This window comes from Mesocricetus auratus, unplaced genomic scaffold (genome assembly GCF_017639785.1).
Source record: "Mesocricetus auratus isolate SY011 unplaced genomic scaffold, BCM_Maur_2.0 Super-Scaffold_100004, whole genome shotgun sequence".
Classification (NCBI taxonomy): Eukaryota; Metazoa; Chordata; class Mammalia; order Rodentia; family Cricetidae; genus Mesocricetus; species Mesocricetus auratus.
The window spans coordinates 44791771-44807152 of record NW_024429189.1 but is presented as its reverse complement, the minus strand read 5'-3'; the positions used below and the strand labels follow the sequence as shown (position 1 = coordinate 44807152).

Here is a 15382-nt window from a genome sequence, read left to right as displayed (position 1 = left end):
CTTCTCTATCTGTCTGTCTGTCTGTCTGTTTGTATGGTGGCTACTTGGTTTCTGGCCCTTGGTGTGTCCCTCTCTTTCTCCCTCATCCTCTTCTTCTCTCTTGAGCCTAGAAAATTTCTCCTCCTATTTATTCTCTATGCCCGTCAGCTTCACCCATCCCTCTCCTAGCTATTGGCCAATCAACTTTTTATTAGACCAATCAGGTGCCTTAGGCAAACAAGGTGAAGCAAATGTAATGCATCTTTGCATAATTAAACAAGTACAGCATAAACAAATGTAACATACCTTTACACAGTTAAAACAATATTTCTCAGCATAAACAATATAACAGGTCTTTACACGGTTAAAATAATATTCCACAGCAAAGATGTAAAGATTAATTAACATGTTTGTAATCCTAGCACTCAGAAGGTAGAGACAAGAGAAACAGGAGTTTAAGGGTATTCTCAGCTATATAGGGAATTCCAGACCAGCATGAGCTATGCATCGCTGTCTCAAAAACAAAAGCAGAAACAGAAATCCTGAGTCTTCTCTCATACTGGGTATCCATAGTGCAGTTGAATCTGTCCAGAAGTGCTGGATTGCCATACCAATGACTGACACAGTGTAGAACATTCCCAGTGCTAATAAAGGGCAGACTTCAATAACACACAGAAGTATAATATTGTCTCCATCCACAGCAATTATTGGCCAATACACAGATGCTCCCCAATGTATGTTTTGGTTATTTCTTGATAGTTATTATAAGTTGAAAATATCCTAAATCGCAAATGCATTTAATACACCTGGCTTCCCAGACATTTTCTTAGCAGCACAGTATATTACAGAAGGTTGGGTGCTAACCCTTTCATCCCTGGGGATGACGGAAAGCTGCTGTTCTATGTTACAGCTCAGCATCACAGAGAATGCTGTATAAGATGTAGCTGGCCTGTCTGTAATATGTGTGTGGGGGCATCTGTGTGTGAATTGTGTGGGGGGCCCATACAGCACAGTGTTTATGTGGCCAAGGGACAACTTTGTGGAGTAAGTTCCCTCCTTCCATCTTTACACGAGTCCAGGGATTGAACTCAGGTCAACAGGATTTCAAGGCAAGTGTTTTTACCCATCAAGCCATCTCACTAGGCCCTAGTATGTATTTAATTTGCATCAGCATGAAGTTGAAAATTACCCCAAGTTGAGAACTATATCAATTAGTTGTTTTACATGATTCAATTAAGCCCTTGATGGAACCTCAGAAAATACAAATAGCTACCAACTGTGTAACTGGGTAAGAGAAACCGTAGACAAAGGCAAATTATCTTCAGAGAACTAGATTGACAGCTGATATGTTTCTTATTAGCACCAAGTGGATTTGGTAAGGTAAAATACCTTCTAAATATTAAGAGAAAATATTAACAAACATAATTGTATACTGATCTAAGCTATTTGTATAAAGAAAATCAAAACACTTACCACCAAAGCTAAAGGATATTCTTACAGACTGTCTTCAAGAAAGAAAGAAGAAAGTTGGCTGGGAGATGGTTCAGTGGATAAAACACTTGGCACATGCATGTGAGAACCAGTGTTTGGATCCCTAGAACCAATATCAGAGAGGTGTGGCAGCCTACCTGTAATCCCAGACCTCAGAGACAAAACAGATCCTTGAAGCAGTCTGGCTGCATAGACCCGGTGAGTTCTGGTCCAGTTGGGAAACTGATCCTGTGAAAAAGGAGAAAATCAACTTAAGAAGACTCCTGACACTGAGCTCAGGCCTCCATGTGCTTCTGCACACACATGCACGTCCTGACACATGTAATCATGTGTTCATACACAGAAACTAAATTCACGACACATGCAACAAACACTGAAAAAAAGGTGGAAAGAAAGGGAGGCGAGGAGGGATTAATAAAACCCTAAAGGGAAAAACTTGACTATAGGCAACTCTAAACAAACATTGACTGACAGCAACCACAATGATGATGATGATTTGCAAAACAATATAGAACTAAGAAAAAACGTAACACTGAAAGTTACAATCTTTCAAGGTTTCTATTTTCTTGGGACAAGACCAAAGATGAACTAAATTTGGTTCATTTGACAAAAAGTTTCCAATTTAACCAAAAAATAAAGAACAAATGTGGAAAGGGGGGGATAAGTAGAATGAGCAACTAAAACCAAGAACAATTGTCTTAGTGATAAAAAGGGGTGGGGATGGATGACAAGTTTAGTAACTGGTCTTAAGACCCTTTCTTTGTAAATACTCAATAGCGAGTTAGTAAATACACATTTGTAGGAAAAACAACGCAGTTTTAATGCTGTTTGAATGAGTGTTATGGCTTGATGTAATACAATGTCCAGTGGCAGCCTCACCACGGATTACACGGGAAGGCCTACAGGTAGGGTGTCCCAATGCCTTCCAATGGCTGCTTGCAGATGTTAACTTTACTATATTTCATAGTTAACAATTCTCCTTGATTTGCAAAATGATATTTCTTATTCCATGGTTGTTTACTACATAACTTTTTTTAAATTGACTTAAGTGGAGGCAATTATTTTGTAAGGTTTGATTTTCAAATAATATTTAAATTGAGCTTTATAATAATAGACAATGATGCAAAGATGGGTCTGAGATGTTTTAATGAATTATGCAAGTAAAAATGTACAGGAAGTTTCAAAAATCAATTTCATATTTTACTTTGAGTTGTTTATTGTTATGGCCTTTTCTGCTTTGTTTGTTTTTGGTTTTGTTTTGTTTTTCTAGATAGGTTTCCAGACAGCCTGGCCTTAATTCACAATCCTGTCCCTGCATCCAGGGGTATTATGCTAAACATGACCACCCAAAAATAACAACTTAAGTGTCCCAAATTTTGAAATAATCATTAACATTTTGATAGACACAAATGGATGTGGAGGGCAGGAAGGGAAAGAGTGTAGGTGACCAGAAGGTGGGGAACACAGTGGAATTAGGTACTCTATAGGTAATTTGTGGAGTGAGCCAGGATGGGGATCATCTAGTTTTCTGAATCTTAAAGTCCAGAAGACACACCTAGGGCCAACTCCTGGAAGGTCTTTAACTCCAGAGTGAGACTTAAATTGTAGCCCTTATCATTCATGCAATTGTTACCCTGGTCTCACTGTGGCCTCCCTTGGGCTCCATGCTCTTTGTGATCTCTGTTGAAAGAATTCAGACACTTAGAGTATGATGTAGAAAAGAGAGAGAGAGAATCACAGGGTAACGTTGGGGACACTCACAGGGCGAGAGCGAGCAGTGGTCAAAGGGACCACTGTGGAGGAAACACTTTCAAGGGAGAGAGTGCACAATGGTCAGAGAGATCACTGCAAACCCACATACTTAAGCAGGCTTTACACACTATTTTCTAAGGTACCTAAAATGGGCCACTTCCTATGGGATAATTTTCTGTCCAGGTGCTTGACAGACCCATTTAGACAATAGTAAAGAACAATACCTTTGTTCTTTACCAGAAAGCCTCTAAACGTTGCTCTCTGCATCTTCCTGGTAATTTAGAACAGCATGTCCCCACCCAGGTCTGGAGATACAATGCAGACCCCAGTCTTTGACCAGTAATCAAGTTCTGCTGCTTCATTCAGTGCCAGGTTTTACAAGCTGCTGCTGATGAGGAGGGCTCCATCTTCAATGACCGTCACACTTGCTGTAGACGGCTGACTAGCTACCTAGCACCAGTACTGAAGGAGGCTGAGCTGGCCGGTCATCAGTTTAGGAATGTAATTAAAGCTGGTGGAAGGCTGGTAGGGAGTGTCATGGTGGTGTGATTTACTGAGCATGCTGCATTGTTAGCAGTGTCCGACGTGAAAAGGCAATCAGACAATTCTTGCTAAAGTAGGCTGTTGGTGGGGGAGGCTCCCAAGTACGGTGAGTAAGGATGTTGGTTTTGCCACTTGCTTTTGTTTGGATGCTTTGACGGAAGCATTAACTTGATAAATTAGAGTCCACAAAAGAAGACAGCCGGGGCTCTGTTGACATTCAAAATATTGTGTTAAATGCTTCATAACTGGTGTATATTAGCAGGTTGTTGTCTCTGACCTCTGCTGAATTTGAGTTAAATTGAAATATAAGTGAGGGTAGGGTATATTTTATATAAACATATTCCATGAAAGTGACATATGTTAGATGCTTCTGGAACTGGGTCACAGAGTGGCTTTTCCTGGGGCTGATACAGTATCATTCATCTGTCAGGACTAGATTGAGAGAGACTTTCTTTTTTAATTTTGTATTCAACCACAGTGTCCCCTTCCCTCTCCCACCCACCTCTATCCACCACTGCCCCCCACACCCCGCCCCTTACTCCTCAGAGAGGGTAAGGCCTCCCATGGGAAGTCTAAGTCTGGCATGTTCAGTTGAGGCAGGACCAATTGTTCTTTTGTTTCCGTTACCAGTAGAGTAGATGGAATAGGAAACCATGCTTCAGTCACCAGTAGAGGAAAACATGAACCACGAGACTCAACAAACCCACGTGGAGTTTATTGAAGGGAAAGGGAAGAAGAAAAGGGGGGAGGGAGAGAGAGACAGAACCAGAGAAGCGGGAAGAGAGGGGCAGAGAAGGGAGTGAGAGAGAGAAGAGAGGGGGCGAAGGGAGATAGAGAGAAGAGAGGAGAGAGAGGAGAGGGAGAGAGAGAGAGTGAACATGTGGAGGTGCTCACTTAAAAGGGGAAGCTTGCACATGCGACTGAGTCCTTATGCAGCCCCTTAATGCATGATGTAGCTGTGACCTGACCAGGCAACACAGGTCCCTTTGAGCTGCCTAAGTATCTGCCTGAAGGCCAATATGAGTGTCCCACCATTGTTAGAGGCAGGGTCAGCATAATTCTGGGTTCCAAAACTCCTACTTCTTATTATTATTAAAAAGGTGGGGCGTTAGGCATGGCAGGTTAGGGAATAAGGGTGTCGAGTTCTCAAGACTACTTCCTGCTGACCTAGGGAGCGTCAACCATCTTTGGGGGACCTGAGAAAGCTGGGGTGCTGCCACATCCTGAGGTAGCTGGTTGTTTCATCGCAGTCCTGACTGTATGGAACTCTGGCGCTTCTTTAGACATGGCAAGAATTGACAGAGCAGAGGTTAACAAGGTTAAGTTTAGAAAAAAATTTTCTTAGGTCCTGGTACTTGAGGGGAAGATTGTAAGATGAGGGAGGGGTTCCCCAGGGTGTCCCAAGATGAGGGAAGGGAGTCCCAGGACCAGGGAAAGACTGAATTAAATTTGGAGTGAATCTGACTTGTTTGGGTGGGTCCAATTCGGCTCCCTGGAACTTACAAGAATGCTTTGTGAAAACATAAGTTTTAGATACATTAGCAGTATACTCATTTCAGAAATGATTTGGTTGAAAGCATTAACACTTTTGAAACTGACAGATATCTTTTTCTTTTCTTTCTTTTTATTTGGTTTTACGAGACAGGGTTTTTCTGTATTGTTTTGGAGGCTGTCGGTCCAGCCTGGCCTCGAACTCACAGAGATCCGCCTGCCTCTGCCTCCCGAGTGCTGGGATTAAAGGCGTGCGCCACCACTGCCAGGCTGCATCAGAGTTCTTGAGAAGGATAAAGTGTTACCTGAATTAATGATTAGAGAGTAACAGAGACTTACTAGCTGACTGCATGGACAGTCACCCCCAGTTCCTTCACAGTTGTTGAGGTCAGAGGCTTTAGGGGGCACCACATTCTGCTGATAGTGTGAGACCTATGGATTAGGAGCCCTAGGAAGACTTGTCTACTGTTGGCCCAAGCAACATGGAGAAAGTTGATTCCACTGTCCTCTTGTCCATGGTCCGAAGAGTCCTTTGCAGCAGTTGAGGTGGAAGGCAGGATTTCTCAACGGCTGGCATTGCCACTTTTGTGGATAGAGTTTGGGTCGTCTTCTTGTAGGAAATGGAGTGGGGCCGGCAGTTGGCTTGTTTCTCTGTTATAAAAAAGCTTTTTAATAAAACATTTTAAATGCCATATTCTCTAGAACTCTGAACATTTGAGGGCTGTCTGTCCTGGTTAGTATATCTCAGCAGACAAAATTTACCTTTTTTAGTTACTTGCCTTAAGCACATAGGTGGCTAGGTAAGGCTTTATCCCTGTAATTAATCTGTATTTAGTATGGCTACAATGACATTAGGGTAGGATCTGTCTGGACAACTGGATTGAAGCTGAGAGGCTGTGGAGAGATGTTTTACTTAGAGCTCTCCAGCCTGACTGTAACTGGCTTTAACTTAGTAGGTTGTATTTATGCCTGTAAAGGACAATGTAGTAGAGAAAAATCCCCTTTTGTAATAGAAGCTTAACCTTTATAAACTTAAAGGAAGGACTGGTGGTATAAATATTTTGTTAATTTGAAATAGATCTTTATAACCTTAAATGTGTACCATCATTTAAAGGTATATAACAATTTAGGAATATTTGAGACTTAGCACAGTTGAATTTAAGTTGCATAGAGTTAGCTTAAATTCACATACATAAAGTTAAATTTAAATCACATGTACAGAGACAAACAGATATATCAAACAGGACTAGATAAAAGAAAAAAAGAGAGAACCAGAATGTAATCTCTGATTTGCATGTTGTAGCAAACAGACAGGAGATTTAAGAAGACAGAGTAGACTTAAAACTCTCAGTGACAAGAAAGCAGATCTGCTACAGGTTTTATGCCTTGGCAGTAAGGTTTGTTGGCAGAAGCTGGCTAGAGTGTCTAGACTGTCCCTGTGCATAGGCTGAGTGAAGGGAGTGAGAGAGCCTACAGCTAGGCCACATGGCCAAGATGGCAGCCTCCATAAATATGTTCTCACCCTGAGACAGGATGCAGCTGTGGCTGGCAGAAAAGTTTTAGCATGCCTGGAAGAGGAGAAAATCAGACAAGTCTAAGGAGAGAGATTGCTTAGTAGAGAGGAACAAGAAAGTTTGGATATGTGGTAACTCCTTCCATTTAACTTCATGCTGGCAATAATTGGAAAGGTCCGGAAAAATATCAGGATCTAAAAAGCCATTAAGCAGCATGACATAGCCATGATGTGGCCATGCAACCCAGGGCCCATTGAGCTGCCTAAGTATCTGCCTGAATGCCGATATGCGTGTCTGGCCCAGTGTCAGGGGGCAGGGTCAGCGTAATGCAGGGTTCCAACACTTCCCCTTGCATCAAGGTTGAGCAAGGCATCCCACCATACAGAATGGGCTCCAATTGAAGTGTTTTTTGAAAAATATAAAACACAATCCACACACAAAAAGACAAGAAAAAAACATATTAAACATAAGAAATACTTGAAAACTCATATTTTCAGTTGGTAAGACTCAACCAATGGGAAGGGAATGGAGTGATTTGCCATTAACTGGCAGCAGGATCTTGGACTGTTCTCAAGCTCTCCAGCACTGGGAATACAGACAACACAGCCTTGTTCTCAGCGCCTGGCCTACTTCCTACACCACAGGATCCGCACCCATGGGCTCTGCTTTGACAGTCCCCCAACTCACAACCAGTTCCATGTCCCTGCAACATCGTGTCTCCCATTTAGTGCTTCACCAGCAACCCCTCCACGCCTCTTACAGTTCCTCTTCTTCTACCCACCGAAGTGTGATCTGACCTTTAAATCCTCGCCTGGGGCTGAGGTCTGGGCCTGCTGGTCAGCTCTCGAAGAAAGAGTCTTTTCCTTCACAAAGACTCCATTCTGACCTCTGTGATCAGTCTCACGCCTATTCGTGGGAGTCACACCTTGGTTAGCATTGGTTTTAATCCATCAGCTCAGCATACCGCCTGAGGGCTGGTTAGCACTAGAAATCCCCCACTTCCCCTCTACTTGAGCCTCTGTGTGCTTCTGCAGCCCCTCGAAGCCTTCTAATCTCCTTTTCTTCTCAGCACCTGTCAATCATGCTGCAGCTAACTAGACCATCACACTAATGCTATGAGCGACGCGTGTTTCTTTGAGAGGCAAGACCCTGTAGACGTGAAGAAGGTAGATTTTCCAGGGCCGGGCTAACTGAGTTAGAAACAAAATTCCGTCCCACCACCTACCATCTAGGTGACCTTGTTGATCATTAGAAGTCTGATTCTACTCCACCTGCAAGGTAACAAGTTAGTGGGCCACAGTCTGGTGGATGCTGGCAAGAGACAAGACTCCCGATCAGTGACAATAGTTTATTCCTCACAGGAAGAAAGACAACCAGAGCGTCAGCATTTGTGCTGGCCTCCTACACTTACAACTGCGCATGGAACATACTGCACTGCAGCAGAGTCCTGAAACACAAGGCACCCAAACCTACCTCTGTCCAGGGGGAGAAATCATCTTTATTATATTGCAAACCATTATATAGCAAACACTTCTGCTTCTTACTAGGAAGGAGACAGTGTTTCTACCTTCAAAGGGCATTCACTGCAGAAACAACCTTGACAAAGTCTCTGTAAAATGTGCTGAGGAGAGACGGGGTGGTGCAGGGAGGAGGAGACAGCCATGAATAATTATTTCCCAATAACCCCTATAAGCTCGCAACCCTCAGATCTCGTTTTAAAAAGTGCAACTATTGGTATAAAGAATATCCTTGTGAAGGTCAAAGAGGTGCGATTCTTACAGAAGTCTGCACATCATGCCTGCCACCCTGAACCATGCCTGTTTCATTGATGAAGTGGCTTCATATATGTCAATTTCTACTACAAATGATATTTCTTGAGTTAGATGCAAACATGTTTATTGAATTCTTGGTAACTTTTAGCAAATATAATGTTACAGCTCACTGATATTCCTAATGATTTGAGCCATAAAACATTAGAACTAAAAACTACCTAATCTTTGTGTCATACAGATAAGGAAGTAGATTCAGAGCCTTTTAGAGACTTGTTAAATTTCACACAGAAAAGTCACAAAAAGAACAAAAAGCAATGTGACTTAAAATTCAGATCCTCTTAGGGACTGGAGAGATGGCTCAGTGGTTCAGAGCACTGACTGCTGTTCTAGAGGACCTGGGTTCAATTCCCAACACCTACATGACTCGCAACTACCTGTGACTACAGTTCCAGAGGACCTGACACCCCCTTCTGGCCTCTCTGGTATGTAGACATACATGTAGGCTAACACTCATACATGTAAAATAAAACAAATCTTAAAAATGTAAAATTCCAGATGTTTCAATTACATATAAAGCCTGGGAGAAAGAGCTCAATATTGTCATCACGAATCAAGTGAAGCAAGGCTTTAGAAAGCAGTTCATGCCGGGCGGTGGTGGCACACGCCTTTAATCCTAGCACTCGGGAGGCAGAGGCAGGCGGATCTCTGTGAGTTCGAGGCCAGGCTGGACCGACAGCCTCCAAAACAATACAGAGAAACCCTGTCTCGTAAAACCAAAAAAACAAACAGTTCATAAATTCATTTGGCTACATCTTTCTTCCTACTTGCTTGACTTACAGGCCATGCTAGACTTGCTGCAGAAGGGAAACATAATCAAAACAACTGATGGAGAGTTAAATATGTAATTGCTGAGGTCAGGTTGTGAGTTATAAGTTACAGTTTGTCTATACTGTATAAAAGTGTCTTGTCCTAAGAGACTCTGTTTTAAAATGAGTGTTTGATTCTGTCTTGAAAATAGAAGATATCCCTGAACTTGGATGGAGATATGAATGGGACCATCTGCTTGATACCTAACCCATGAATCAGGGACTTATTCTTGGAGTAAAAAAAGGAGCTACCCCAGAAACTTACTGTGGTGAATTGATAATATGGGAGTCCATGCTGTATTAAAACTTGATCAGGAACACAAAACCGAAGAACTTGCCAGGTGTAGCAGACCAAGGAAAGAGTGCAACTCCCTCACCTAAACCCCATACAGAGGTAGACGCCATCACTGCAACGGTGAGAGCAACCTGCCCTCTGAGCACCCGATACATACATCAAGGGATGGAAAGTGAACTCCCAACTGTTCCCGGGGCTGCAGCTTAGCCCAGCCACACTGCTGATGAGCCCTCCTCACACTGCTGTTCGTCTGCCCTACCTCTTGTTCATCTACCTAGATGGGCCATCCATCAATCTACCTGGCCTGGTCCTGCCCCTCACTTCACGTCATTCCTACAGCCATCTCTAATTCTGACTCTACCAGCAGCAGTTCCAGCAGCTTCTGGTTTCTTCCCCAGCTCAATTTAGTTCATTATCAATACAAAGATTCTTAGGTCGTTATCAGTTTCCCAGCTTTGGCCTCTTGGGCCTCTTTGGAACTCTCCAAAACCCCTGCCCTTTTAATCCTTTGCAGCCATTCTGTAACACACACATGCACAGGTGCACACACACTTGCAGTCTGCAATATGTGGGCTGAAAATTCATATTAGCAATTAAGATTGGAATGAAAGAACCTGTGGTCAAGGTTGTCAAGGGAAGTTGGACTACCTGGCAAGTGCAGTCATTGGACCCATTTACTTTGTGAATGTACTGTTGTTTACTAAATTCTGGCGTCGTGAAAGTCACATGTTGACCTTTGTTTCTGACACAGTGAACTCACATCAGTGACCTATAGATCCTCCTCTCTGCTCTCTGTTATCCACATAATAGCCATCATCTCCGTAGCAGGAAAATAAAAAGTACACACCAAACAAAACATGTCCACCCCAAACAGGAAAACTGCACAGGAATGCTCCCAGTGTATGGTTGATGTTGAACATGGTCCCATTTTGGCCAAAGGCAGGGAAGTGAGGAGGGATACCGGAAGCTTTATGTGAACCAGTCCCTACTGGCTTACAGGCAAGCCTATTATTAGAGAGTGACAGGGAAGAGCAAGACATGGGACAGAGGAGAAGCAGAAACAACATTTGCTTCGGGAGGCAACTCGACGGCTCACTGACGCAACCTATCCTGAGAAATCTGCAAAATAAGCTTGTGGGGTTTTGTGCTTCTTGGCTTCTCTTCTGTTGTTTTTCTTTTTTCTTTCAGAATGAGGTCATAGTTTTAGCTATTCTACAGAGATCTGAAATTCCTCTAGGGACTCTGGGCCAGAGGTGTGTGGCTGGGTAGTTGAAGCAAGATAATAAATGATAAAGAATGGGAATCGTGTTTTGTGTTTTATTTCCCCCCCAAGTCACCCTTCACTCCAGGCAGCTCCATTCTGGGTGTCCCAGAGGTGCCTCACACTTGGTCTACACAGCCAGCAATGCACCCCCTGCTGGCCACTGCTCGAATTGCTCTGTGTGCCTTTGGGCCTCTTCACCGGCACAGGGGTGGGGGACAGAGAAATCCCAGATAAATGTCACTTGCTCCTCTTATTTGTGAAAATTTGTTCAGGGGTTTTTGCCGGAACATCCTGTCTGCCTGGAATCAGATGCTCTAGAGATAGGCAGGATCCTCAGACTTGGACCTCCTGTCGAGAAAGACTTCTCTAGGTCTGGCATTTCTGGGCCTTCCAGCTGGGCATTTCTTCCCACAGGAGGTGTTTTCTCTCGTGGGCTCTGAACCTTTTCTCAGACAAGTTGCTGCAGACCCATTCCAGCTTGCATTCTTGCCTAATCGTATCTACCTGGTAGTGGACCCAAGCAGAAATATTTTACACAAGAGCTCCAGGCCTGGAGCCCCTAAGTTCCATTCTCATAGACATGCTTAAGTCTGGTAACTGTCAGGCCTTGTCAAGGTCCCTTTTATAGACCTATGTGTCCACGGGGATTCACCCACGTCCTGCCCTCCTCTAAGTCTTAATGTGAATGCTTGCTTTAAGTTCCAGGGACATTCCAGTTCTCTCCTTGTTTGTTTTCCAAAGCTGGAGTGGGAGATATATCAAACATACTTTCTGCGTTATATCTCTTGGGATCTTTTGCTCCACTCGCTTCATGTTTTCATAGATGTGAATTTCCCAGTTAAAGATTGATTTACGCCATCTTACAGCTGACTCTGAAACGCGTGCCCCCCAAAGTTGAGATGGGAGTGTTAACGGCTCAATGCCCGGTTCATTTGATTGAAAGGAAAGCACTGCAGAGGCGGGAAATGTGGGCTTTGGTGTAGGGGTGGATGCTCTAATGTCCTGTATGTTTTCTGTGCCCCAGGTTATGCAGATGTATCTCCCATTCTGTGGAATCGCCATATCTAATGCGCAGCTCTTCGCTGCCTCGAGGAAGGAGTACGAAAGAAGCAGGGTGAGTAGAAAGACATGGTAGAGCATGCTTCCGGCTCCCTGTCTTCCCGGCTCCTGCATGCTTCCGGCTCCCTGTCTTCCTGGGTCCTGCATGCTTCTGGCTCCTGCATGCTTCCGGCTCCCTGTCTTCCCGGCTCCCACAAGACACCCCATCTTTTAAAAGCAGCAGATGATCTCTGCATAGTCCAAGAATCATTTTCATGTGTACAATCCTGCAATGCCCGGGATGAATACCCCTTAATACAATGTGCAAGTTATAGATAAAAGTAAATATAAATTCTCTGTTATTGTTGTCTCTGGAAAATAGAACTGGTTCCTTTTAAAATGGGAATTAGTCTCACGTCTATACTATGTGGCGGCTGGCATGGCCTTGGTGCTTGTAGCTTCGAAACAGCAGCATTTGCTGACGATTTTATACTATAGCTCCTTCAGGAAGTGTGGCGATATATTGTTCATGATTTATTAAAGCTCGCCTGAGGATTCAGAAGAGCAAAGTCAGCCTCAAGCTACAGAGATCAGGCAGTGGTGATACACACCTTTAATCCCAGCAGCCAGAAGCTAGGAGGTAGTGGTACACACCCTTAATTCTAGGACTCGGGGTTAAGAGGTAGACGGATCTCTGTGAGGTCAAGGCCACCCAGAGCTACACAAGAATGAATCAGTATGTCACACCTTTAATCCAAACATTAGGGAAGTATATAAGACAGAGCAAGGTCTCAAAGAATTCATTCTCCAGCCACACTGAGAGGCAGCACCAGAGGCAGAGGCAGTGATCTTACACACCTCCAGGAATCGTAGAACCAAGCAGTAAAGCATACCCAGAAGCCCAGAAAGCATTAATTAGCAACTACAGATTAAAGGATATTAAGTTCACCTACATTTAAATATGTGAAGATCACTGTTACAGCCTAGAAATATACTCTATAAGAAACTGTTAATCAAGGATGAAATCCCTCAGCCATTAAATGGACTGCAGTCTATTTACTAAGAGTTACGACTATTTTATAGTAAACAGATGAATGAACACTGCTGGACACACAGCCATCCTCCTTAGGCATAGCACACTTTGCTCTCACTGGGCCTCCTTTTCGTCTATTTACTAAGAGTTACGACTATTTTATAGTAAACAGATGAGTGAACACTGCTGGACACACAGCCATCCTCCTTAGGCACAGCACACTTTGCTCTCACTGGGCCTCCTTTTCATCCTCAGAGCTCCATCTTGTTCATGTCTTCCTTTCATGTGCTGCTGCAGCAATATGCTTCCATGGCTTCCAGAAGCCACTTTTGTTTTCACTTTATCACACTCCTACCCACATTCTCCTCTGCCTTCAATGCCTCTTCCCCCTCCCCGTATATCCTTCAGGACCCAGCACAGATGCTTTCCCTTGTTTGAGTGTGGGCACCCTCACACTAGTACCGTATTTGACGGTAACCCTCTCCTACAACTGCACTGTGACTTCCTTAAGAGGAACTTCTTGTCATACCAAGGCAGTCTTTTCATGCTTTTGTGTGGCACAGTTCACTCATTCATTCAACAAGTGTGTATTATGTGCTTCTCATGAGACACTGTCCTGACAGAACTGACTATTCTAGTGCAAACAATAGGAAATGGGGAAAAAAAGACAAAAGTCACACAGTGCCAGACAGAAAAATGAAGTGAAAGAAGGGATGGACAGTGTTGTGGACGGGGTAAACGGACACTGATATTTGAAGGTGATGAAAAGGTATCTGTAAGGAGACGGCAGAAGAGGAATGAAATGAGAGACCACAGGAAGACCTGGGCAGAGCATCCAGAGCATGGACACCGCAGGTACAAAGGTCCGGAGTTCGTGAACAGGGAGAACGGAGAGACACAAGGAGCAGATGAACAACAAGTGAATGAAGACAAGGGGGCGAACGGGCCAGTGGGTAGAGAGGCCCGCTGGCGTTTCAGGGACTGTTGATTGTAAGAGTGGTGGAAAGCCACTAGGAAAGTTTGAGCTGATGCCTATTTGTTAAAAAAAAAAAAGAAAAAGAAAACAGCCTGGCCTCCTTGGAAACCAAGGAGGGCTGAGAAGAGTGAAAGAGTGAGAAGGGATCTGAAGGCAGGGAGAGGAGTTAGAAGAAGACTATGTTGAAGTCAAGAGAAACGGTAGCTGCCATTAGGGCAGTAAGAAGTGAGAAATTCCCGGCGAATCACTGGTGATGCGTGCAGGGCTTGCTGATGTGGGAGGCAGAGAAGGAGACTTTGGGTTTACACACAAGTTTCTGGACAGCAAATACTTGAATTAAGGTCTTAAATTTGAGGGAGTATAACATTAAAGGATGGGGATCATGCAGAGCCAGGAGTCTTGCTGGGGAATCGAGAGAGGAAGAAGGTATGGATAGGAGAGAGGATGATCCAAGCTCAGGAGTAGAATGGGAAGGGTTACCCAGCAATTTCCTACACAGAAGTGACAGTTACGAGGCAGGGCACATCCAACCTTGTGAACTGTTTCTACAGCCTGTCCAACTGTTTGATCATCCTAGATTCCCTGTCTTTTCCTCCTCTTCTGGAGGTAGCCCTTTTGCTACTGGTAAGACTTTTACCATTTGTTAGCAAGGCAGCAATTTTAAATTAGAAAGAATAAAATGACTATAGTATGATTCATCAGTGCAAGACTCCAGGGGTATTAGTTCCTCCTGTGAGGGAAATGTTCTTGTAGACAGATCCCAGAGGCTCTCCATGCAATCATAACAAATTGAAAAGTTAAATAATTGTTCAGTTAATATGATCCATCTGAAGAAGTAATCTAAGTGATTACGGCAATGATGTTTCCCCCTTAATAACAGGGAATTTGCTTGTAATTACTCAGACAATTGTCTGTCTTTGAAGAAATTAGTTCTCTTATTTTTTGAGATTATAATTGGATCATTTTCCTCGTCTATTTCCTCCCTCCAAACTCTCCCAAACATCCCTCCTTGCTCTCTTTCAAATTCATGGCCTCTGTTTTTCATTAATTGCCACGTGAGTATATGTTTCTACACACACACACACACACACACACACACACACACACACACACACACATTCCTGAATACATAAACACAACCTGCTCAGTCTGTATGTGACTTGTATGTCTGTTTTCAGGGATATTTGGGATTGGGTAACCAATTGGGTATTCTTCCCTGGGTAAGAATTGTCCCTCATTTAATGTCTTTGAACATGAAGTTACAGCACAGTGACCTCTCACCGCAGTTTGCTGCCCTAATACCAAAGAGACAGGCTTCAACTAACATGGTATTTGCACCTTAGTGTTTCCCTTTGCTTTGGAATTCTG

General features: G+C 43.6%; 1 protein-coding gene across 1 annotated transcript in view; it reads left to right on the top strand.

The window, feature by feature from the left end:
- Positions 1 to 15382, top strand: part of Pde11a (phosphodiesterase 11A) — a 365214-nt gene that overhangs the window by 114571 nt on the left and 235261 nt on the right. The window contains exon 3 of the mRNA XM_040745629.1: positions 11992 to 12081. Coding sequence (XP_040601563.1) covers positions 11992 to 12081 — 90 coding nt within the window. The remainder of the gene's footprint in view (positions 1 to 11991; positions 12082 to 15382) is intronic.